Below are 27,684 nucleotides of genomic sequence, written 5' to 3'. Positions count from 1 at the left end.
GATATTTCATTAAAAAAGACTACTTTTAAATATTAATGAACATTTTTTTTCTTCTTACGAAATTATAAACTTATGCGTGATTTCTTAAGTCATTACCCTTTAAAATTAATACTTTCTATTGAAAAATATGTACCGTCACGTGCAGGACAAGGGGTTGACTTTTCGTGGAATGACCCATTACCTTTCATTTTCAAGTAAATTTGAAAACTTAAAAAGAGAAAAAAAAGTCATTAACTTGTGATGTTAAATAGAGGAAAATTGAACTTGTTTATTAGTAGGATGGATTTTTACATTTAGTTTTATATAAAAATGTGCGTTGAGCTTGAAACATGAAATGAATTTAATCGGTCACATCACAGTAGTGTAAGTTGATAAAAAATTTAAAACTGAGAAACAGAATTTTGAAAGTGACATATTTACAAACTGTGCACTGGTTGCAGTGACGCTTTGAGCACTTGCACAATTGAAAAGAATGAGCTGGATGTAAAAAATGAGGGACATACTTTCTTTTCCATTTTCCTTAAAATTTTGAAAATTCAATTGTAACAAAGGATAACAGGGACGGTCTAGATATTGACTACCTCTTTTGAGTAAAATACAAATGGGAACTTATATCAAGATGAAAAAGAGTGGTATCAACAGTATGTATTGAGGCTTAATTCTGGATGCAGTAAAATTTTGTCTTGCTGAATGCGACTCACTACCTCATCTTTTTCCAACACTGCTAGGACTACACCATGCTCCGCTGGCTTCCGAAGAAGGTCAGGCAAGGGGCTTCCATACCTATCAAATGAATTAGTTTTTCGCAATAACAGTTCTTCGGGAGTGCAACTTCCATCGAATGAAAAGTTCGTACTATTGGACGTTGCTTTCGATTTGCTCTTAAGTAAGTACTGATTCAGAGTACAGAAATCTCGCTGCTGTCCATTTGGTTTGATTAGTTCAATGTCAGAAAGCCTTTCAGAGCTATTTATTAGCGATCGATGTTCATGTCCATAACTTGAAGAGTATCGCCGGCTTGAACCAGATTTCTCTTCAAATTGGTTTCCTAAAGATGCATGTCTCTGGTAAGATTGACCATCCAGGTCATCGATTGTCTCATATATGTGATCGACAAAGTGACCGGATTCAGACGCATTCAGAGTGCGCTCGCACTCATTAAGCATATTTATAGCTTGGTACTCATTCGAAGAAGACGAGTTACGATGCTCTTCTTCATCATCGTCATTGCTCGTACATCGTGAAACATCGGAACTAGCAGATTTTTTGTTCACACAATGGGCATCAGATTGTTTACCATGCTCCGCAAAACTCTTTACCTTTTTCACAGGTTTTGTAGAGCAACGATCTGAAAAGAAGAAAAAACTTTGTTTGTACTAAATCATCTTTTTTCAAACAACTCAATGTTTTCCCTTTAAAAATTGTCTACATAAAAAGTAATGATGAGAAAGCATTTACGCTTTAATTGTAAAAACAGGTCTCAAAAGTTTTTTCGTGCAAAACGGATTACAAAGTAATAATATTTAGAAATCTTTATTAATGTTCACGATAATTACGCGATTTATTGCAACTAATGGAGACATTTTCCTAACAATCCAAATTTCAACAATGCAAAATTCAAGTTGAGCGAGGGAAAAGCATGCAAATTGAGGAGAAAATCAAACTTTATTTAGTCTTCAAAAATTTATTTTAGATGATTTGTGCGCTAATTGTGGCATTCTTGCTAATACACGTTAAACATAATGTCATAAAGTTTGAAAATTCTAGATTAGAATTCTTATTTCAGTTTCATGAGAATCATACCTGTTGCGTTATTTCTGGGATATGATTTAACTCTTGTCCATCGGTCTTTGCATCTCCAAAACTCTTGAGACTGAAAGTTAAAAAATACATTTTTATACTTTACCAGCACAAATTATACTGCTTCTTAAAAGGGATGCTACGAATGATCGTTAACGTTTTGGTTTCTTCATGCCTATTCAGTTAATCAAATATTTGGCTTCGACGAAAATTGAGCTGAATATTCATTTTTGACTAATGATCTGAGCTTATATCAATAATGTAATATATCAAAGAAAAACGGAACTTAAAAATAAAAATACAATTCATCCGTCAATCAAGTATAGAGAAACATTTTTTTTTTCTTTCTGCATAGGGCTTCCTAACTGAGGGTTCGTAAAATGCTTTCCTTATAAGTAAAAATTGCAAACGAAAGACAAAAGCAAAATATAAATGTTTAGCTTATGAAACACAAACAAACTGGAAATTCTTGTATTTTATTGTTATTATAATCGATAGCATCTAATCATTTAGACATATATCGGGGCCATCGTGAAGGCAGTCGGTTTCCCTCTTTCTACCGGGCCTGCTTCAAGCGAGCGAATTCCTGGGATGAGTCATCCAAGTGATCCCATGGTCCCCAACCCTACGGCCAGCGGCTATCGACAGAACGGCGTTTGCTTACAAAGAGCATTTAGTTCGAGTCGAGTTTGCTGTCCGTTACAGACATGCAGACTTGGATGAGAATTAGAAAATTCAAAATTCTAACAGGAGATAATGCCTTAAAAATTGAGTAAGTAATATTTTTCTTACAACGTATCTTGTATTCAAGTTATGGAAGCAGAGCGGAAATTAAAAATACTAAGCTTAATAAGTTTGTATTCAGAAAAGAATGGCGAGTTTGAGTTAAGGAATTTGAATTGTGGAGAGTTAACTAACAGTCCTGAAATTGAAATACCTGAACCTTTCTATGATGTGTTTAATAGTAATAGTCATGATAAAATTAAAGATGATGAAATGTCAGTTTTAGTTTATATTTCCGGTTATGTAGGGTATAAATTATCACATAAGATACAGTGTTCAGAATGCATTTCTATGTTTGTGTCTGATAAAACATTAGAATTGGAGAATTCAGATGTTTATCAACTTCTACTACTGACTGACAGAGGTAAACTTAAATTTCCCCAAAAATTGTTAATAGATGTGACTGTATACACTTTTCAAATATTTAGGAAACTTATAAGTAAAGATCACGAGAAATCATTTTTAAACTTTAACGACCAAAGAAGTTTATTAGTGCAGCTTTCAATAGAAAAAATGGAAATTCTGGGGATGGATTTCTTAGTTAAATGTACCTGTGGAACATCTGTCTTAAATCATATTGAATATTGTTTATCAGGAATATCTAATATATTTCTTAATGATTATACAAAAACAAAAAATGATTGCCATTCTAATAGCAATAAAAGAAAGTTATGTACTTTGACCAACTACCAAGCATAATTAAAATGAAAGGCAAATTTTCGTTGACAGGAAAGAAAGTTAACAATAAAAATTGACAGTTCTAAAGGTTAATATGTTTGAAAATGTAAGATTTAGGTCATTTTTAAAGATGAGTCTAATTGAATTTATTTCAACTAATTTTATGCGGAAAGATTTTAAAAAAGGTACCTGTGTGACACGATGTGTAAATAGTATACATTAAAGCACAAGTATGTTTAAATAGACCTTTTCAGTTTCACTAGTTTTAAAGTACTGTGTTGAATGTACGAAATCGATAGGGGGTGATTTTGAAATATATTCATAAAAATAAAGTCCTAATAGATATCAAAAAATTTAAACTGATCAAAATGCGTTTTCTAATTTTTCTGAGTTTACTATGAAATATGAACATATACAATGGTTATACATTTATTAAATATATAATCATAATAAGCCAACAGGTTTACACAGCATAATTATTTTAATATTCAAATTTTTGAAAACTTGAGAACACAAACCCTTAGTTTGTAGCTTATGGGTACATTAGTAACTATTGTGCTTATTAGTTTTGTCACATCGTTAGTAACAGATTATCACTGAATTTGTTCAATTTTAAAGCTGTTTTATACTATTTTTTATGTTTGTAAATAAAGTGTGTACTCTCGAAATGTGTTATGTATTATTTGAAAAAAAAATTTCTCACTGAATTTTACTCTATTCTTGAACGTTCTGGTTGAAATTTTCAGATTATTTCGACCAAATAAGATTAACATAATCATAAGCAAAAAGACGAAATTTTGTAAAATCAGGATCTTACTTCTAAAATGTTAATAAATTTTAAAAGGTCTGAGAATTTTCGAAGTTGGTCATTTTAAACACCAAATTTAAACTGATCAACTACCAAAAGATTTATTTTCAGATTATTGTATCTCACAAATTTCAAAAATGTAATGAATAATCTGTTTTCTTTATTTAAGTTTTGACGGCAGTAATCTGAACTTACAGCATTTTTGTCGCACTCAATTAAAATTTAAAAGAATAATTACAATTCAAAACATAAAAAGTACATATGTTAAATATTTAAATGTATGATAATCAAAAATACCATTGCACTATTTATATTGCTTTCTGATCTTTTTTTCAATGAAATATGTATGAGAACTATTGTTTGCTGTGCATATGTCAAAATCAACTGAAGATACTGAAGTTTTAAGACTTTCGTGCTCCATATCGAATTGTAAGTTTGAAGAGAAGGGATGAAGCGCTTAAAAGTATGGGATCACGTGGATTGCGCAATTAAATCTTGAAGCAGGCCCGGTAGAAAGAGGGAAACAGACTGCCTTCACGATGGCCCCGCATATATGCCATACTTACAAGACGAATTACATGAATTTCGATTTAAGTATAAATTAACAAGAGTTACTACGAGAAATTTTTTAAAGCAAAGCTTCTTTAAACAAGTTATAAATTTCTTTTTTTTAATTAAATTTTAAAAATGCGACATGCCGATTCAGCAATATTCTGTCTTAGAGATTGTCTGACTGTGTAATGATTTGGTTCTCAATAAACTTAGAAGAAGACATTTTTTTATGTAAGTGAAGGTAAAATATTCCGTACCAGGTTTTATAAATTCCTGTATTAAATTCTATACTCAATAAACTTAATGAAATATATAATTATTTCATATTATAATGATAAAAAAGTTCATATACTATTACCTGTACACTCATGTAAAATTAACATATTGATAACAGCATTTTTTAAGAAAAACAATCATAGTTCCAGTAAAAAAATTAAGAATGAAAATTGATAAGACATAACTGAATAACTGATCTGATTCAAATTAAATTTTATTTTCGTTAAACAGAAAAGTAGAATCTTTTCCCTTAAAAGCAGGTATTAGGACAATAGACATTAAAAGGGAACTGAGAAGTTAAGGTGGAAGAATGTCATCGAATATTTTTTAGCAACTTATGTCCGGCATTCCAATAGCGCTCCAATGAAGAAAGGAAGTTCGGCAAGATAAAAAGCAAGATGAAACATCTCTATTTTCTTTTGGCTATCACACAAAAATCAAAGAGGGTCAGAAGTCGAGTGAAATCTGTGAAATTGCTTTCGGAGACATTCAAACAAAGAAAAATAAATCGTGATTAAAAGTGCGGATAACAGAAGATCATGACGAACTAAATGACAAAAAAAAACTACTTTTAGAAATTATTATCAGCTTACAGCCCAAATGATTTGAGACTATTTGTTTTCCTTACTTACCACTTCTTGACCAGATGTGGAAACTGTTTGAGAAACAGAAAGTTGAGTAGACAATTGATCTTGTTGCTTTTTTTTCTTAAAACAAAACTCTCTTTGAATTAACTTTGTCCAGTCTTTCTTCGTCTGAAATACAGTAATCGTTAAGTATGTGCAAGATCCGTTTTAAAAGAAAATGAAAATCATGAATTCAACTATTATTATCACTTACATTACCACTTAGGCCAAATGATGTAGCGAAAAGCAGAGGGGTGTAAGTGACAAAAGAAATATCGAGCAAAACGAACGCTAAGCTTGAATCACTTGGGAACTGGGGCGGTCATTCCAAGCTCATCAGTTGCGAGTTCGAGATTCTCGATTACGTGATCGGTTGTGACGTAGAAATGTCCCAAAGTAGCATTCTAATCTACTCGAACCTAGCCGCAAGATAAGTTCGAGTAGATTAGAATGCTACTTTGCGACATTTTTACGTCACAACCGATCACGTGAGCGAGAATCTCGATCTCGCAAGCTGACGAGCTTGGAATGACCGGCCTGGACTTTCTAAATTGCGCTTTGGTAGCAGCAACTGTGAGCAATGGCTTCGGTAAAGTAACTCTGATTCTTCTCTATTCTTATAATACCAGACACAAAATGATTGTTTAATCATTTTGAAGCAGTTCTATCCAAACTGCGACAGTGGGGTCGTATGTGGCTGGCGAGGCTGATCCAAGTACCCGTTGTTGTGTTCAATGCTACAAATTGAAAAATATTTTCTGGAATTTTCTAAAACACCGAATCATCTTCATTCTATACTAGGAATGATTGTTGAAAATTTGAAGCCAAAAATTCAGAAATGTTGGGCTATTTGACTGAAGTTTGAATGGCTTTTAAACACAGATGTGAACGTAATATGAAGAAAATAAGCATAGAGTAATGATAAAAACAATTTTTGGTTTGTTATTTTACGTCATTTTCCTTGTTTTTCTGTGCTATCACGAAACATTTTAAATGTATGTAAACTTTATAATTATTCTTCTCCGCCAGATTAATTTTAATAGGAAGTGCGATCCTCGGGTAAAAAAATGTTGGGCAACACTCTTCTAAGGCATAAAAGCATAAGACTTGGTGAATGGAAAAATGTTATACAAGATAGTGTTTGATTACCACTGAAAATGCTTTGATAAAGAGTAACCAACGGAGCAGAAAAACGCAAATCTTAACTAAATCGTTTACGGATTTATTGTCACTTACTTAAATAAAAATCAGAGAACATTCATTTGGCCGAAGTGCGTAATACTTCTAAAACATTCCTAGTTTCGAGAAGTTATTATTTCATACAATTTGATAAGAAATTTTACATTTTAGAATCATATCATACTGTGCAGTTTAAAAATAATAATCCTACTTGAAATATCAAAGTCGAGTCTGATTTTTTTTTTTTTTTCAGTGTCAACTATGAAATGGGATTAGGCAAAGTAAGAGAAATAAGTATTTTTAAGCATGAATAAGTTTCGAAAAACGGGTATACAACAAAAAAAGCAAGATAAGTTTTAAAACTATCCCTAACAGTTTAACAAACCGACATAACTTGGCATAAAATACTTTAATGAACTTTTTTAAAAAAATAACTACCTTTTCATTAAAAACGCAGTATAAAAGAAAAGATGAAATTCCGAGCAGACTGTTGCACATTGCAAAAGCATATGCCACAGAAAGGGTCCCATTGTTCATGAAAATAACTCCAAGAGCCCACGTTATGGATAGTAGAATGATCATAAACAGACTTCTTCTGTTCCAGCATCTGCAAAAGAAACAAATTTTAATAAAAAAAACCCTGTGACCCACTTCCCCCAATTCCCCCAATCAACTCTAATTTGAATTCTGAAACTTTGAATTCAAATTATGTTTTTCGCAATCACGAGTTGCGATAAGACCCTACTCATTAGAGTTATTGTTTCTAGAAACGGCTCCCCCCCCCCCAAGCATGTCCCTCCTCCTGGGTGGTAACGTGTGTATACACTGTAAAAACGATTCAGAAACGTTCCTGAAAAATAATGGGCAGCTGATGTGCCCAATTTCTTCCAGTAACATATCTTGGAAAAACCAGAAACGCTTTCCGCTAAAGGTCAGTAACCTTTCTGAAATTAACCTTGAAACTTTATGAAGACGTGCGAAATCTGCCCTGTTAAAGCCAGTCATGTCTCTAGAACCTTCTAGAAAAATTAAGTAGGTTCAGTATAATTGATTAGAACCTTCCTACTTTACCAAGAAGGCTCCATAAATATCAGAGCGACCACGGCTAAAGCTATGCAAGAAGGAACCAAGCATATCTCTTGCCTGCAATTCCCGCCTTGCAAAGCTGTAGCAATCCATTGACATTTTCCCGCTCATTGGGAGCTTAGTCAATCTGGACAGGCCGTAAGCAACTTTAGGCCGATACACTTAATAAACACGCTCATTGAATCTTTAAACTGTTTGCTAAAAAATTTTTCCACAACAGTGACAAGTCTGCACGCGTGCAACTTGAAGCGATTCAGGAAACTTTTTTGTGATGATACTTGGTTTTACGGGGAACTAGGTAAAAACGTGTGAAATCCCGAGAAGTTCCACGGAAATAGCCAGTAACGTTTCGGATTTTTTTTACAGTGTATGTGTTAAGACGCGCGTGCGCGTAGGCGAGTGTATATGAGCATGCGTGTGTGACATGGACGCCACCGTCCAGCAGAAATGGATTCTGGGGGACAGTGCTCAGGACCAGCCGTGCCGCCGCCGGTGGACGGTGGTGCTGCAGGCCTGGTCCAAGCTGAAAAAGGAACCACAACATCAAAGACTGTCAAATGAGAACAATAAGCAATCGTGATTGCTCAACAATAATATTATGGTAAAAAGATTGTTTAATGTCTTCCACACAAACTTCACTGAAATTAAGCAATAAATTACAACGTAGAATCAATGCATGCTCATACGCTGCCTTTAGTTGCTTTGGGTTGGTAACTGAAATGAACGGATTGATTTACAGAGAATGTTGCGAATTGAAGTGAACAGGTGAACTGTCAAAATTGGTGAAGTTCGACAGAACACATTGTGATATACAACTTGATGGTTGTTAGAGTTTTGTATCTGTATTTTTTGTGGTGTGATTGTCGGTTCTTTTTTTATTATTTATTTATTTTAAAGTCGAAATGGTCATTTGTGACCGTTTGTTACTTCAGACAAATACAATTCTGCTGAAGAAGAGAAAGGCAATTTTTATAGTTTAACTCAGCGCTTTGTACACTGTTATTTGACCTTTTTTGAGAATGTGTAGGGTTTATCTTATTTTTAGCATGAATTGAAATTCGCGATTCATTGCGAATTGCGAAGGTGTTTCAGAAAGTAAAGTAACGAGAGCTATGACGGTTGGGCAGATTCTCTGAATAAATAAAAATCACGCTGAAGAAAACCAAGACGATCAGATACCTCAAACGGTGCCGCTAGAAAGAGTGGGTGTCCTTTAACAGGACAAGATGTCAGTTAGAAGATGACTGCATAGACGGAAAAAAGTCAACTGTCAATGTTGCCCATTATTGTGCCGCGTAAATTCAATTATGAGCGCAATTCGTCGTAAACGGCTAGAACTGCTCATAACAGACGTTTTGTTGTTGCCCGACTGTGCCCGACCGCATACGGCCAGAGCTACTTGCAATTTGTAACATCGTTTTTCGTTGGAAGTATTAGACCACCTCTTTAGTGTCCTGACCTCGCACCAAGTAATTTCCATCGCTTCAAATTAAAAAAAAAACACTTTGAAGGTCAGCATAGCTAAGCAGATGCTGCAGGTTAGCAAAGCCACCTTGACGCGGTTTTACATACTTGACAATGATTTATTCCGTACCAATTTTGATGGTTTTGTGTACCACTGGAACAAATGCTTTGATAGGTATGGTGACTATGTGGAGAAATAATCTTAACCTTTGCCTTTCACATTGTGTGTATTCTTGCAGTTCCTGATTAAATTGTTATTCTTCACAGAGCAAGAAGCAATCATTCTGATGCGTAAAACTCAATTAAGCGTTCTTGCAGCAAGTGAAAATAATCAAATATCATTTTTCATCAACCCTAAAACTTTTATATCTGCAACCAGGTAACACACATTGCATTTAAACGCGTCATTAACGTTTTAAAAAGTTATTATAAAGTTGCAAGGTTGATGAAATACGAGTAAAATCTACTGCCTGGGAAGTGAAAAACAGATTTTTTAGCATTTTCATTGTGCATTTTATTGGATTTATTGGCAACTACAAAGTCTCAATTTCGTTCTCAAAGTATTATAAGAGTAGTAAATTGGTTATGTTGAAAACTAAAAAATGCGGCACTTAAGGGTTCAAAAAAGGCGATAGTTTTCATTCTACACTTACTTGTAATCGGCTCTTCTGGAGTCGTTACTTCCAGCTGTAGTAGTTGCAACTGCGAAATTAAAAGAGATCATACAGAATGCGATGCAGAGAAATACTAGTCCACCCTGAAACAAAGATTGGAAACAAATTTTACAAAATGTAAAAAGTGCATTAGTTAAAATATGCTTTAAATAGAACTTATTTAAAAGCAATGATTTTGCAAGAGCTGTAAAACAAAATACGCTATCAAATACCAGAAACTAGATAGATAAGGCTTTGAAAAAGAAGAGGAAGATCAAATAAACAAGATTTAGATCACAGATTGGCAGTAGTAAGGGATATTCAAGACCAGGAAACGATGGTTCGTGAATAACTCGTTTACTTTGTCTTCTTTACTAATAATAAAGCTGAAAGTCTCTCTGTCTGGATGTCCGGATGATGTCTGGATCTCTGTGACGCGCATAGCACCTAGACCGTTCGGCCGATTTTTATGAAATTTAGTACAAAGTTAGTTTGTAGCATGGGGCGTGCACCTCGAAGCGATTTTTCGAAAATTCGATGTGGTTCTTTTTCTATTCCAATTTTAAGAACAAAATTATCATAAGTTGGACGAGTAAATTACGAAATTATCATAACGTGGAACCGTAACATGGGCACAAGTCAATTGGCGAGATACGAAATTATCATAACGTGGAACTGTAACATGGGTACAAGCCAATTGGCGAGAAAATTCACCATACATTATTCGTAAATACACAGGCGACCAAAAGACCTTTTAATTTTTCTATTACGGGCAGAGCCGGCCTTAGCACATGCGGGGCCCGATTGCAGAATTCTGGCGGGGCCCTTTATGGAATTATTACAAATTTGAGAAATAGCGTCGATTTTTCCGCGGCGGGCAATTATTCGAAATCACTGCAATTATCCGTCTTCCATCAAGTTGCTACATCACTTTTTATTTTGATTTATTCATTTATTTATTTAGAACTGAATGAATGAATGCCCACAAAAATCTGTTAGTTTTATAAGAACGTAAGATAAGTAGCCGTGAAATTCTTTATGAACTATCTTAGGCGGCTGGTGCACGAAAAAAGTGGTCGGTCAAAAGAAGTGTGGGGATTAGGAAACGGTGCCCCTGGTGCTGATTTTTTTTCTTTTTTTTGTAAAATCGGACTTTATTACGGGATTTCAACATGATTAAATAATCTCCAAAACATGTGGACTATGGCCTCCAAAATAGGGCCGAATGATCACCGTAGACTTCCCACTTTAAAATCAAGTTCAATTATCGTGAGATACACGAAAAGGTCCATTTAGTTGGAATTTTCAGTTTTTATTTGAGGGAAATAAATCAATCCACCGAGTAAAAAATCATTTCCTTATAGATCATTAATTTTAACTCTGAAAAGTAAGGGGGCGGTTTCTCCCCCCTCCCCTCCCTCACGTACGAGCTGCCTATGTGAGCAATTTATTGCTTTGACAGAAAAGTAAAATTCACCGAAATTTTCTAGTTCTAAAAAAGAAAATTTGGACTGTCTTTGTTGATGTCGAAAGTAGAACGGAGTTGCAGGGAATGGGAGACCTCCTCTTGGAAATTCTTCAAAATTGAAATCTTTTTTTCTGAGCAGTTTTCATACGGAAATGAGGAGGGAGTTAGAAGTGAGATAAACCGACTACGGTCCCCGGAAGAGTCTTCAAAGCTGGCCTCTGAAACCGCAAATGAGGGCATTTTTTTTTTTTTTTTTGTGAAATTAAGGGAGGGGGGGCGGAGGTTTCTACTTACCTAATTATTTTTTCAAATTTAGGATAAGTTGAGGCTAATTTTGATAACGACAAGAAATTGGGCGTTTCTCTCAGAAATTTTTTCCGCAATTGTAGTCCCAATTGGGTAATGTTTGATGAAGATGAAGAAAGGGAATTTGGTGATTGCCTGCAGAAAACTTTCAAAATCAAAGGATTTAAGGCGCTATTTTAAATTATCATTAGTGACGTCAGAAGATTCGGCGACTCTTCAAATAATTTTCGATATTGATGTGTTAAAAACATAGTTTAAAGCCCTGTTTGGTAACGATAGGGGACAAGGGAGGAAACTCTGCCCGGAATCTTTTTCGAAAATGAAATCAATTTTAGGCTATTCATGGAAAGGGAAGAATTCAAGGGTTTTCTCGTGGTAATATTTTGTAAATGCGAAATTTTAAGCTATTGTGCTGAGGCTTAGAAAAAGGGTCATTAGAAAGAGGTGTTCAGAGACCTTCCGCTGGAAATGTTTTGAAATTTAATTCGTAAAAACACTATTTTAGACTACTTTTGGAGATGTTAGGGGAGAAGGGGAGGGCGTTGTGAAATTTATGAATCTTCCTTGCTTGGAAATGTTTTGAAACTGAAAACTTCGTGATGTAATTAGTCTTTGGTGGTAAAGTTGAGGTAAGGGTAGGCGTTCGGGTAGCCTCATCCTGAAATTTTTTGAAATTGAAGTCTTAAAAAAGCATTTTAAGTTACCTTCGTTTACATTAGGAGAAATGTCAGGGTTTGATAGCTGGCCCTAGAAATTTGTAGACATTGAAGATTTCAAAACCAAATTTCAGGCTAAATGTATAACGTTAGGAGAGGAATGAAAGCAATAGGCAATTTGTTCTCTTTAGAATGGTTATAGAAAAGTTTTACGCGTATTAAGCAAGCACTATTTGAAGTTTATTATTTATTCAATTATTTATTTATTTATTTTATTATTTTTTTTAGAAACGTACCTACTTTAGTTTTAATTGTATATTAGAGAAATTGTCATTGCTGCTGAGTTTTAGCATTTTTTTTCAACAAAAATGAAGAAATAAAAAAAAAATAATAAAAGTTAATATATTAAGTGAAATAAATGAAAATGGGAATTCCTGAACTAAAACCTTTGAGAATTCCTAAACTTTCGGGGCTTTGGGTAAATTCCTGCATTGCCCATGAGATATTACGGTCCTGGGATAGGGCCCCGTGACCTGTATGTTAATGCTCACCGTATTAATTGCCGATAATCATCAAAAATTTGTCCATTGGTTCCACACTACCTAGTCCCTTTCTCTAGATCGGAATTAATGGGGTACAGTGGGTATACGGCCTTGGATATAGACAAGAAACTCTCCCTAAATCCATTAGTCGAACTGAAAATAGCTCCATAATACCAAATTAAGTATCAGTTAAGCGTATTATAATGAATATCAGTAAAGTTCATTTGAACTTTTTCTTTTCTTTTTTTTCTTATTTATTTTCAGGAGAAAGGGAAAAAAAGACTTTTTAGAGCGGGGCCCCTGCTGGCGTGGGGCCCAATTGGGTCTTTTTGCTCTAATCGGCTTAAGGCCGGCTCTGATTACGGGCAAAGCCGTGCGGGTACCACTAGTCTTTTATGAAATGAAGGTAACAAGTTGTCTAGAGAGCTTTAATCTAATACCTAATAAATCTCAAAATGTAGCACAGATGAGCCTCTATTTACAAACGTGAGAGAAAAACGATTTTTTTTTTTTTTTTTTTTGGGAAAACGAGACAGAAAGATGTCTTAAACATTGCAAAAACTTAAGATTGTTGTGTTGGAAGACTGACTTAACTCAGAAAACTGATATATATGATTCCTAACGATTGCTATCATGTGATGCTATCTAAACACTCCTGTTGATAACGATTTTTAAATGCAGTATAAAGACAGATTTATTGAATTTTAAATGTAAGAAATATCAATGATAAACTAGTAACTACTTTTTTCTTCACAGCTACGGAAATTTAAATACCATCAATCAGTTTCTGACCATTTTTAAGTTTTTGTGTTCAAAGATATACGGGCGTCCCTCGTATAACACGGTACTTCTACTGCTCGGTTTTGATATTACACGGTGCGAAATTTGCGACTATTATAATACGGATTCGATATTACACACGGTACAAAACTTGAATTTAATGGTACACGAGTTTGATATCAAACAAATTTTAAAGTATTAAATTTTATCGTTGCTCTACACAATGTTAACGAGCTGATGTGTGCATCACATGACTTCTTTTTACACCAATTTAATGCTATTTCCCTATTATTGCAATTTTAATGGGATTCTCTCTCTAACTCTTTAAATATCACTAGCAATGGCCACATTGAAAGCAGATTTAAAAAAAAAAAAAAAAATCGCCAAATTTTTCGCCAAGTTGGCGACAAAACTTGGCAACCAAAAGACTGGCGATATATCGCCAAGTGACCGCCAAATTATAACACCACTTGAGTTTGCATCGAAATTAACAATGATTTCCCCCCAAAAAGGTGCAAAAGACCCCTTTAGAAACACCCGAATGCAACCAAAATAGGAGGTGCACAACTAGACCCCACTACGAGTCTATGTACCAAATTTCAACTTTCTAGGACATACCATTTTTGAGTTATGCGAGAGACATACGCACATACGCACATACACACATACGCACATACATACAGACGTCACGAGAAAAGTCGTTGTAATTACCTCGGTGATGGTCAAAATGGATATTTCGCGTGTCTATACATTCTTAGGCACTTTTCCGCATGTGGTCGAATCGAAAAAAAAACTCAACATTCATTTGGGGGTGAGCAAAATGGAAATTAAGGGCGATTTTTGAGTGAAAATTTTTTCGCGAATACAATACTTCCTTTTTTGTAAAAGGAAGTAAAAATGGATGATATTAACCCTAAAATATTTTTTCTTGGTTTTTAAGAAATTGATACAGAAAACTGTGGCTGTCTCCGGTTCGAAAGTTTGCTTTGCCCCTAAAGCACTAATTATTAACTTTCATTTTTTTTTAAATTTTGTCATGAGAGTTATAAAAAAAAGAAAATTATTTTGTTTCCAGTACATTATACGAAAATAACATTAGGATTCTACATAAGCTAAATTTGGCAAACGATAGATTTTAAAAAATGTAGCCGAAACATACAGTGGCTCCCAAAAGTGTTCGTACACCTTGAAATTTTGTAGTAAAACCAAAATAACGCAAAATTGAATTCGAATATGAAGTCCAATTTTTTTTCACACCATTCCTATGCCATTCTGAATAAAAACCCAATAGTTTTTTTTTTTAATATTGACAAATTTTATTTTTGAAATTTCTCAAAAAACGATGAGACAGAGAAGAAATACCCCACAAAAGTCATCGTACACTGAAATATTTTAGAATAAATTCATAATTAAAATTATCATATGTGGTTTTTTTATTATTTTTGCATTGTAACGACACTGTAAGTCATTTGCCTTTATTTTTTTGTTTATTTATTTCCAAATATTTTGCTTATTATTTTAAAATGGCAGATATGCGTAGAAAACAACAAACACGATTCGAAATTTGATTTTTTCCCCTCACAATAGCCATAAATTGGTTTGAAATGTTAAATTAGGTAATTTATACCATTCTATAGCAAAGTACTTGATAAAATGCTTTAAAGACAAGAATCGAATCGAAAACAAGGTAAGAAAATATCAACTGGCAAAGTTAACAAAGCGTGATCTAAGGTTTACAGTTAAAAAATTATGAAAAATACACATTTGAGCGCTGAAAAAGTTTCTGCAGAATTGAATGAAACATTTTACGTTTAATTTTCACCTAAAATTGTTCGCTAAGTTCTCTGATTAGCTGGATTAAAGGGGACCTCTTCATGCAGAAATTTTCTTGTTCGTGCGAAAAACAGTAAACTTACGCTTTCCGTCGTAAAATCAATGATAAATAAGCTCAAAACGTTTTGGAACAATGTCTTACTTATAGATGAAAATAAATTCAATATTTTGGGTTAAATTGTTGTATGATTGTCAATAGAGGAAAAAATTAGAAATTTAATCTTAAGAACTTAGCTAGATCAGTTAATCAGGACGGTGAAGGTGTTCTTGTGTGAGGATTCATAACAGCATCAGGACTTGGAAGTCTGGAATTTTTTGATGAAATAATGGGTTATGCTGTTCATTTAAATATTTCAAAAAAACAATTTTAAACTATTAGCCCAAAATTTGGCAACCGGAAAAAACTTTGTTTTTTATCAAAATAACGATAAGAAGTACACGTTTGCGTTTGGTGCCTCAAAAATTGTCCTTAAACTTAGAAATATCTCCTCGATCGCTAGATTTAAACTTAATGGAACATATTTGGAGATATCTGGTGGCTAGATTACGAAAATACACCATTGAAACGAAAAGCGAACTGGAAACAGTAAGACTCGAAGTGCGGCTGAACACCTATTCAGACATTGCAAAAAAAAAGAAAGAAAAAACAATGAAATATATTCCCAGACGTTTAAAAGCTGTAGTTGATACTGCATGATATTCTACCAAATAATAATTTTGTAAAAAGTTAGATCATTTACTAATTTTTTGACATTTTTTCCAAGTGTACGAAGATTTTTGTGAGATAAAATTTCCTGCACTTTTTGATTTTTGATTTTTAAAAAATTAAGTTTTAATGTTTTATTAAAAATTTTCATGTAGTTTTTTTAAAAATAGATCATAGATCTTATAATTAAATACCTATTCCAAAATATAAATTCTAACCAATGCATAGGGGACTATTTCATTGAAAGTCGTAGGTGTACGAACACTTTTGGGAGCCACTGTATGTGAATTAAAATATGTAGAATAATTTCCTACTTTTATTTAATATTTTGTTTCGCTGTTGTTGCTCAGCCGATCTTTATAGCTACAGAAAAGCTCAGATTTTTTTTTCTGATAATATCCGTTTCGTTCTTAGTAAAGCGAGTTTGCTTGTTATGGGTAATTGTTTTGATTTGAGGTATGTAAAAAAAAATTAAGTTGTATATAGCAAATATAATTTTGATCAGTGGGGCCGTTGTATGCTTTGGTTCCCAGGTTTTGTTAGTATGTTTTACTGAACCGACATTTCAGCTATAATAAAAATTGTATCTAAAGACTTGGTTTCGATATAACACGGTACATAATAAAGTAAGAAAAAACGACGTCAAAGAAGCACAAATTGCATAATACAGCAGACACGTGTTTCGGCGTTACAGGGAACGCCTTTTTCAATGCAAAAAGTAATGAGCTTATGGATGAAAAGACATCCGACAAAAGCCAAGAGCAGATAAGCATGCAGCTTAAAAGGTAAAAATAGCGGATTAGCCAAACACCAATGAGAAAATTATAAACCGGTAAGGAACCAATAGGAATGCAAACAAAGGCCAAGAGCTTTCTCTGAGGTACAGTAAACCCGAAAGAAAGAATTAATTGGACAAAGATTAAGCCAAAGCTTAAACAAAAAGAAAATGTCAATAACCGTGAATAGCAAGAAAGGAAAAGCTACACGGAAAAAAAAACACCAGGAAATAAAATAAACAGATACAAAAATATTCGGAAAAAGGAAAAAATAAAGATAAATAGAAGAAAAAGGGGGGGGGGGGAGGGAATGTCAACCAAGCCAAAAATGGTAAAAAAAAAAATAATAATAATAATAATAATAATTTGAACTTTGAACTCTTGAATTCAAATTATGTTTTTCGCAATCACGAGTGTGTGTATGTAGGCGTGTGTGTTTGTGTGTGGGGGGGGCGGGTATGTTTGTTTTTGTGTGGGGTATGTGTATGTGTGTGGGGTATGTGTATGTGTGGGTAGTTGTGTATAGGTGTGTGTGTATGTGTTTGTGTGTGTAGGTGTATGCGTGTATGTGTAGGTGTATATGAAAAGGTAGGCAAGTTAGTGACCCAACCTGGAGACGCTGCTCGCTAGAGGAGCAGCATCGTGCGTGAGGCTGGCCGACGGTAGTGCTGCAGAGGGAGGCGGGGGGGGGGAATAAGATCATAGGAATTCAAAATTGTCAAGTGAGAACAATAAGCAATCGTGATTGCTCAATAAACAAAGCAAGATAGATAAAAATGAATGGAAAAATAAAAAATAAAAAAATATGCAAAATAGAAAAAAAAATGGATGTAGAAATGACAGTGTTAAAGATATGGGAGCCAAATGTTGGAAAAATATGGAACTGCTTTAAGATCATTACCTAAGTTAGAACTGTTCCTTAAAATACGGAACGATTCCCAAAAGTCAAGATCTGATGAATTGGGGCATTTTTGGATAATCTGATAAGAGTTAAAATCAAAAGACTGATTCGAATCCCAACAATGTTGAGCAATACTAGACTTATTTAATTGTTGTTTTTTCACATAATTTTGATGCTCTTTCTAGCGAATTTTTAAAGCACGTCGAGTCTGTCCAATATAGGCAAGTTTACAACTACAATTAATTTTATAAATTCCACAACAATTAAGAGGGTGAATAGGATCTTTAAGAGAAGAGAATGAAAGTTTATTAATAGGAGAGAACACCACCTGGAATTGGAAACGTTTTAGAATCTTAGCAACCTGATAGCTTACAGATGGAAAGAATGGCAAAACAACCAAACTCTTTCTGATGAAGGTTCGGTTAAGAACATTAGCTTGGGATTTATTTGAACGTTTTTTATAAATGGAATCAATCAAAGTTGGCGGATAGTCTAATTGCCACAGCTTTAAGATAATTAAGTTCCACTTTAAGAAGTCCCAATGAAGAACAGATATTAATTACGCGATTAACAAAAGAATTAAAAGCAGAATATTTTTGATTTGGAGGATGAGACGATAGTCTATGGAGGTAAAAAAACAGCAAAAGGTTTTCGATAAAAAGTAATTTCAAAACCAATTTCAGTACGAGAAACAAGTACATCAAGAAAAGAAATGCAATTATTCCGTTCTTTCTCACAAGAAAACTGAATATGAGGAGCAATTGAGTTTAAAATAGATAAAATCTCATCATTCTCAAACTGATTCTGGTTCATTAGAACAAAACAATCATCAACATACCGAACATAAAATTGAAACTGCAGTTTTTAAAACAGCTTAACCTCAAAATAATACATGCAAATATCACTAAGCATGGGACTAAGTGGATTTCTCATAGCCAGACCATCTAACATAATGTAAAATTTCCCATTAACAACAAAAGAACATTACTTAAGACAGGTACGGGTAAGGAAAATTAAATCCTCAATTTCCGTATTGGTGAAATGAAATTCAGAAAGTCTTCTACGAAGGCATAATAATGAACCCTTGACGGGAACGTTCGTAAATAAAGAGTTAACATCAAAAGAAGCCATAAAAGAATTATTTGGAACGAAACTATGATTTTTTTTAACAAAATCAATAGAATTTTTAATATTAAATAAATTGTGACTCCGAAGAGGAGAAAACAGAGTCTAAATATTTTGCAAGTTTGTACGAATATTGGAAACAATCGGCCTGAAAGGAATACCAGCTTTATGCACCTTAGGCATAAAATCTAGCATAAAATCTAGCACAATTAGCAGTAGATGGAACAGCAGACCGTTTAAGTTTGATTTGCATTGTTTAAAATTCTCGTATAACACGATTTCGATGCAATATGAAACAAGTTTTGATACAACACGATTAATGTTGAACCAATTTATGTTATGTACATGAATTATTTGTTAGAAATATAAGTAAAAAAGTAATTTATAAAAAAAAGTCTCGTTTAACACGGTTTTAATACTACATGGTAAAAATTAACCGTTTTATACCAGGAACACCTGCACTGTAAAAAAAATTCCGAAACGTTACTGGCTATTTCCGTGGAACGTCTCGAAGTTTCACACGTTTTCACCTATTTCCCTGTAAAAACAAGTAGTGAAACCTGTGTAAGTTGACCACTCGCGGTGCAGCACTTAGGCGGTCAACTTAGACAGGTGGTCAACTTATAAAGGGCGGTAATTTTTTTTTTTTTTTTTTGTCATTTCTTGCAGCATGTATTCATTTTTTGAGGAATTCACCCTTACTCTTTCTGTTCAACTCACTTTCAGTGTTTAACATTATTGAAAGTGAAGCAATAATTAAAAATACTATTCAAATAATTTTGTTATTTTTTCCTTGTTTTTAACTATATTAGACACTGTAGGTTTAGAAATTCCACATATACCAACTAATTTTCTCTGTTTTTCACCATTTTCAATTAATTTTAATATTTCATACTTTTTATTAATCTTAAGTTCAACTAAGTTTCGTTTTCAAGCCTTTTTTGTACAACTTATAGCACCAAGAGCAATAAGCACGACTCTCCCAGTTCATAAAGGCAAAATTAAAATGTCCTATCTCTTAATCCCTTGCACCAGAAACATTAAACTTTACTCATTAGCAGGCCCAGATCTGTGTACCCGCAGTGCAAGGGGCTAACGGCCCTAGAAATTGAAGAAAAAATAGAAAAAAAACTAGCAGTAAGACTTATGCACTTCAAAAATAGACACTGCTGGCCACTAGGGAGGGGCTCTACATATTTTGTTGCAGGGAGGGGGGGGGCAAAATATATATATAGCTGGGTCAGCTCTTTTTGCACAATTCCTATGTTGCCATAACATATTGCAACTGAAAGAAAAGATTTTGAACTTTTATACTGACACCTATTTTCATTGAACAGAATACAAAAAGCTATCTCAAATAGAACAACAAATGAAAAACAAGTTTGGAGAATAAAGAGCAACATAAGCTTTACGCTGCTGTTTGGTTAGTTAAATGCTAGTCTGTCATCAAAACATTAAAAACATTCTTAGAAAGCTATCAAATAATAAAAATAATAATAATAATAAATAAATAATAAAATAAAGTAATTTTCTGAAGAAAGTTTTAAAAAATAAACCAAGTGGTCAACTTACAAACAGCTTTTTACAATACTCCAAACCAAATTTGCGTTACATTAGTGGTAAACATAGACATGTGGTCAAGATAGAGATGTGGTCAAGATAGAGATGTGGTCAAGTTACAGAGGTTTTCCTTCATTATATGAGATATGACTAATTCCGTTCCCGACAAAAGTGGTCAACATAGACAGGTGGTCAACTTACAAGGGTAGTCAACTTTACAGGTTTTACTGTATCATCACAAAAAAGTTTCCTGAATCGCTACAAGTTGCACGCGTGCAGACTTGTCACTGTTGTGAAAAATATTTTTAGCAACCAGTTTAAAGATTCAATGAGCGTGTTTATTAAGTGTATCGACCTAAAGTTGTTTACGGCCTGTCCAGACTGACTAAGCTCCCAATGAGAGCGAAAATGTCAATGGATAACTACAGCTTTGCAAGGCGGGAATTGCAGGCACGAGATATGCTTGGTTCCTTCTTGCATAGCTTTAGCCGTGGTCGCTTGATATTTATGGAGCCTTCTTGGTAAAGTAGGAAGGTTCTAATCAATTATACTAAACCTACTTAATTTTTCTAGAGACGTGACTGGATTTAACAGGGCAGATTTCGCACGTCTTCATAAAGTTTCAAGGTTAATTTCAGAAAGGTTACTGACTTTTAGCGGAAAGCGTTACTGGTTTTTGCAAGACATGTAACTGGAAGAAATTGGGTACATCAGCTGCCCATTATTTTCAAGGAACGTTTCTGAATCGTTTTTACAGTGTATTATATGAGAATTGTCGACCTTTGATCCTGCCCCCCCCCCTTTGAAGAATTCCTGTGCGCTCCACATATCTAGGTTAATCAATAATTTTTCTGGTTTTTTTCTACAATTGCATTACCAATGCAATTATTTCGATAGAAGTTACACATCACTAGTATCTGGTTATTTTCAGTGGCCATGAAGGGAGCCATGAGACGTTAAGAAAATTCATCGTTATTTTCCTCTGGTATTTCTTAAGCCAAATTCTCATTTATTTACCCGCATAGTAAGATAATGTAGAAGAAAAGGAGAAAAAAACAGACAATCATTTAATGAACAAGAATGATCCTTATCAACCTACGAGCATTTTGCATCCGCACAGAGAAAGCTGCTCTTGGTTAAAAGTATGAAAATCCTTTGCGTAAAAAACGTCGGTAAACTTCTAGATGCGGATTCCACATAATGGGAACCGGAGTGAAAACCAGTCTCGCTGATTTTATTGTAGCGTACAGCATATTTTCAATAATCGTTATTTTCAAATGCTATAAGCGAAAACAAGTGTCTAAAGATAGTTTCTCATCTAGAAATATTCGCATTTATACCTTCAGTTCAATTTTTGATTTAACTCAGGGCGGAATTTACTTCCATAAAGCTTGAGTTTTAAATGATCTGAAACTAAGTTTATTAGCCACATTACTAAAATAAGTTTTTATGCAAATGACTCACGAAAAATAAGTATTTTTAGAAAATGCTAAAGAGTCAACTTTTTTTCCATGCAAATAGTTTCTGAGCAAAACATTTGGAGGATTACTAGGGCGCATTACAGATCTATTCATGTGTCATGACAATGTTAAGTGATTTAAACTAATGAAAAGCAGCGTTAGAAAAGCACTAGGTTAGCGTGCGAGCTTATGGATGCAAAAACATGTGACAATAGACTTTTTTCTGGTGTCTTTACATTATTAAATAACAATCACACTTTTTTTTTTTGCATTAAAAAGGAAACATCTTGTTACCCCAAAGTACGTGCATTTTTTTTTTTTTTCAAGTGTGGTGCACTTTTACCATTGTACCTTGTCATTTTCACTTTCAGCACGAAAGTTTTAACATGTCTTTCTTACTTATTACTCACCAATATTATGCTAACTCCGGGTCCTACGAAGTTGAAAACAAAATAGTTGTCTGCCTGCAGCCAGCAGCAATACTTTGTACCATAGCTCGTGGGATTCACTGCTGCCGATATTCCAGTAATAAGTCCAGGCAGAGCATACGCTAAAATGTAATACCAAAAGACTTTGCTTTCTTTTGAGTCACATGAACGAAGCACCATTAGATACTGATGGTAACACTCAAAAAACATCCATGAAAACGTAACCAAAAGTAAGTATTGCAAAGAGCCAGCAATTATTGCACAGACAATGACGTCTTTTGTTTGTTTGATGCCACCAAGAAAAAGAAGCTCAGTTATGAAGAGGCACACGAAAAGATTCCTGTGTATGAAGACACTATCATGAGTGGAATCCAAACTGAAAAAAGAAGATTTTCAATAAGTAAAATAAATGATGAAATACAGAAAATAAAGCGATTTTGACACATATTTATGTACAGTTATTTCTTGTTTTAATAAATGTTTTTCTAAAATCTTATCAGTTATCTCGTTTACAAAAATTTACAACTTTTCAAAAAAAAAACAGAATGTAAAAACTTCGTGTTATGCAAAAACATTGCAGCTTATGAAATGGAAGTTTAAAAACCGCAAGTTAAATTTAAAAATTAGATATTGTTCATTTTAAGTTAATACTCAAAACTCTGCATCATTAGGATAAAAACCTGGACGTCCTTAAAAGAATTATGAAAAACAAATGTAACCACATAAAAGTCTAACTGACCTGGTAAAGAAATAATGCTTAACATTCCAGACCAGTGCTTTCTAACGAATCTTGAATTTAATAACTAATACCCTATAAGTTTTCATAAACATCCAAATAGTTTTTATCCTGTTGAAAAAGTTTTTTCGCATTTAATTGAAATCCGTTCAACCAGGAACATTGTTATTGTTCCCCCGAATGGCTGCTAGAATGCTCAGGACAATATATATATATATATATATATATATATATATATATATATATATATATATGTATATATATATATATATATATATATATATATATATATATATATATATATATATATATATATATATATATATATATATATATATATGTATATATATATATATATATATATATATATATATATATATATATATATATATATATATATATATATATATATATATATATATATATATATATATATATTCAGATTTTAATACCTTACAAAAAAGTATAATATATACAATTAAAATTAAAAATCAACGTAAATATAGCACAAATTATCAACGAATATTGACCAGACGAGTGACCGAAGCAATGGTTCTGTTCAACTCGAAGATTGAAGACAAGGCAGGTATATTCAGTACCGCCCTATATTTGTCAGTGCTAATTCTGTATGAGCTCTCAGTTTGTTTGGCACTCTTGGTTTCCTTAAGAGGATTTCCACCTCCAGCTCAGTCACTCATATGCCGGACTGATGAGTGCTAATAAGCACAAAACTGCAGTCCTCGGCTGAAATTGACTGAGCTGGCGGTGTAGTTCGTGGTAGCTATGTTTTTCCCGATGATTGTTATCAGCGTTTCTTTCTGACCTTTTGCTCCGCCGGTGGGGCGGGGCACTTTGAAAGTTTGGTAGGGGACAAGGGCGTATTTAAGGGGCTGGGCACTTTAAGAATTTGGGGGGGGGGGCAAGGGCGTATTTAAGGGGGCGGGGCACTTTAAGAATTTGGAGGGGGCAAGGGCGTATTTAAAGAGTGGGACCCCCCCCCCCAAAAAAAAAATTCTGAATTCTAAATTTTAAATTATTTCATAGCTTAAATTTGTGAAGTTACATTCATGTTTAGCTTTCCCGCGACTCCTCGAATAAATCCCTGTATGCGTCCACGGGAGCGAAGATATGAACTTTCAAAAACACTCCTGGTTCATTATATAGTTGCCATAAAAATGTAACAGATAAAAAAAACTGATAGTGCTACAATATTATGAAAAACAAACATTTTTATTGGAAAATACAAAAAAAAAAACCTAAAGAAGACATTTCTTAATCATTAAAATATACGCAAAATCACTCTAAGCGTGAAAAAATATTATCAACTTTCATAATGACGATCCTCCGTCACACTGTAAATGCATAAGAAATTTTTAAATTTGTAAAACACGCAACGAAGCATGAATATCATGTAATAAAATTATTTAAAACCAATCACACATTAAAAGAAACAAATAATCGTTGAATTGTTCCATCTGAAGTTAAATTTGGCTTCATTAAATTGTCTTACAATTACTAAACTGATAATAACATGTAATAAAATAAAAATTGCAAATAGTGAAGAAAAATAACTCTCGCAAAGTTTCACAGGAAAAAAAAGACAAGGAAAATGATTAGAGCCAGGATTATGTGCACTAAAAAGTCATTAAAAAATGAATGAATATATGTATACTAAGAATACTAAAAATATTCACTAAAAGTTAAAAAATATGCGCTAAAAGCGAAAATTTGCTGTTTTTTTTTAAACTTTCGCGAAGAAAGATGTGAAAAAAAATCCCTTGAAAAACACTTATAAACGAAAAAGTAATATGTTTTCTTTTTAAATTACCGTTTTTATGCATTTATATTTACTAAACGTTAAAAGGGGCCAAAATTAGCGACTACATATGCACATATGCAAAAGACGGTTTTGTAATATGTGAAAAGTAAATAACGAATTAAATAAATAAAAAAAAATTTGAAAAAAAAAATAGGGCTTTTAAAAGAAACATTTTTAATTTTTTAAATTAAAAATTAAGTAATATTACTAAATTTGAACGTAAGTTATTAATTGTCAAATAAGCACGCATGAGAAACTTTCAAAGAGTTATTTCTTTCACTTAAAATTAAAAAAAAATGTTGAGGGTTAAATAATGGGCCCCTAAATTAGTTTATACAGGATTTCGATAGCTCGTAAACAGAGGTGTGTATGTAAGGACTATTTATTGGCAAGTAGATAGAAATTTTTATTTTTGGAAAAAATATTATGTTTGGAAGTTTATTATTTTTTTATCAACTTCATTAAAATTAGTTTTGATAAAGCTGTCAAGTTAACAAAACTTGGAGAATTATTTCTGGACACCCTTGTAAATTAAATATTGGAGTTCATTCTTTTATACACTTTTTAAGTGAACAGTACAATATTATCACGCGTGATTATTGTAAATAAATTTGTAAACTAAAGAAAAAAACATATTATAAAATTTAAATGTTTCCTAAACTAATTTGTTTTTTGACTGTGATTGCAAAGATGATCACTAAAGACAGTAAACATTCGTGCAGCTCACACGTTAAAGGGCTTTAAGTCAGAGAAAATCTGCGGTAGGTTTCGAAACGTTTTCTGAAAGTCTAGTCGGTCTGAAAACTGTGGGATTAGGTAAAGGGGGGGAGGGTAGTTAAAGATGCCGAATGTTTGGACATTTCTTTCGAAAAAAACGACGATGATGTCACCATGTTACTTGTTATATAAAAGAGAAACAAATATCGGCATTGTAAAGGCATTTCCATTACAATCGCAAAAACTCACAGCCCTCTATCCCTTCCCCTCCAAACAGTGATCCTCATCCAGGAAACTTTTGATTTCCAAAGGAGCACTGTAAAAAAAAAAATCCGAAGCGTTACTGGTTATTTCCGTAGAACGTTTCGGGATTTCAGAGGTTTTCACCAATTTCCCCGAAAAATCAAGTATATTCGCAAAAAAGCTTCCTGGATTGCTGAAAGATGCACGAATACAGACTTTTTTACTGGTTTTGCAACCAGTTTAAAGATTGACTTAGCGTGTTTATTAAGTGTATCAGCTTTAGTTTGTTTACGGCCCGTCTGAATTGACTAAGCTCCCAATCTGGGCAAATAAGTCACTGGATAGCTGCAGCTTTGCGAGGCAGGAGTTGCGGGTAAGGAGAATGCTACACTGTAAAAACGATTCAGAAACGTTCCTGGAAAATAATAGGCAGCTGATATGCCCAATTTCAACCAGTAACATTTCTTACAAAAACCAGGAACGTTTTCCGATACAAGTGAGTAACCTTCCTGAAATGCTGTGAAATATCCCCTTTTACAGCCAGTCGTGAACCTTCCTGGTTTACCAAGAGGGGTCCAGAAGCATTACCCGCGACCACGGCTGCACGAATAATTGCAAGCAAGAACCAGCCATATTTCTTGCCTGCAATTCCTACCTCGCAAGGCTGCAGCTATCCAGTGACTTATTTGCTCCCATTGGGAGTTCAGTCAATCTGGACGGGCCGTGATCAAATTGAAGCCGATACACCTTATAAACATGCTCGGTCATTCTTTAAACTGGTAGAAAAAATATCTTTCACACCAGTGAAATGTCTGCATTCGTGCATCTTTTAGTAATTCAGGAAACTTTTTTGCGAAGATACTTGATTTTGCGGGGAAATAGGTGAAAACCTCTGAAATCCCGAAACGTTCCACGGAGATAACCAGTAACGTTTCGGAATTTTTTTAGTGTAGGTTCTTGCTGCAGGAACTGCAGGCAAGAAATATGCCTGGTTCTTGCTTGCAATTTTCGCGTTGCTTTGGCCGTAGTTGCTCTAATGCTTCTGGAGCTTTCTTGGTAAATCAGGAAAGTTCAAATCAAATACATCAAACCTACTTAATTTTTCTAGGAGGTTCCCGACTGGCTTCAACTGGGGAGATTTCCCAATATTTCAGAAAGGTTACTGACTTTTATTGGAAAACGTTTCTGGTTCTTGTAAGATAGGTTGCTGGTTGAAATTGGGCATATCAGCTGCCTATTATTTTCCAGGAACGTTTCTGAATCGTTTGTACAGTGAGATGTACCATGAGTACCCACAGAGTACATGTCCCTAAGGTTCCGATACAAGCCTCAGCAATTTATTATGTGAGTTAACAACTAGATAAATAGATAACATAGTTCCAATCACCCCATCCCTATCCCTATCACAAGAGCAATAAACGGACAATAAAAGAAAGAGGGTAATAAAAAGGGGGGGAATATATCTGGTTTGTTAATAAATTAAAAATATTTTTTACAGGGAAAAAATATGCTTTTAGCAGTTTATTGCCAGCGAGGGACTTTCTATCGGCAGTGACAAAATGGAGGACACCCAGAGGCTGATACCCCCCCCCCCCCCCGGATGATACAGTTCTGAATTTTCTGTACTTTCTTTTTTTTAATCTTTACATTGTAAAACAAGTGTAATCCAAATTTTTCTCCGGGGGGTGGACGGGGGAGGAAACAATCATTGTTATTAATACTT

At 33.8% G+C, this 27,684-nt stretch overlaps 1 protein-coding gene across 1 annotated transcript in view; it reads right to left on the bottom strand.

Annotated features, from left to right (window-relative positions):
• Positions 1–248: 248 nt before the first annotated feature.
• Positions 249–27,684, bottom strand: part of LOC129218224 (latrophilin Cirl-like) — a 147,676-nt gene continuing 120,240 nt past the window's right edge. Inside the window, exons 13-18 of the mRNA XM_054852445.1 lie at positions 22,429–22,822; positions 9,906–10,009; positions 7,141–7,309; positions 5,530–5,652; positions 1,804–1,873; positions 249–1,348 (exon numbers count right to left, since the gene is read on the bottom strand). Coding sequence (XP_054708420.1) covers positions 636–1,348; positions 1,804–1,873; positions 5,530–5,652; positions 7,141–7,309; positions 9,906–10,009; positions 22,429–22,822 — 1,573 coding nt within the window. The 3' untranslated portion in view covers positions 249–635. The remainder of the gene's footprint in view (positions 1,349–1,803; positions 1,874–5,529; positions 5,653–7,140; positions 7,310–9,905; positions 10,010–22,428; positions 22,823–27,684) is intronic.

The sequence above is a fragment of the Uloborus diversus genome, chromosome 3, assembly GCF_026930045.1.
Source record: "Uloborus diversus isolate 005 chromosome 3, Udiv.v.3.1, whole genome shotgun sequence".
In the NCBI taxonomy this organism is placed as follows: Eukaryota; Metazoa; Arthropoda; class Arachnida; order Araneae; family Uloboridae; genus Uloborus; species Uloborus diversus.
This window is presented reverse-complemented; position numbering and strand designations above follow the sequence as displayed.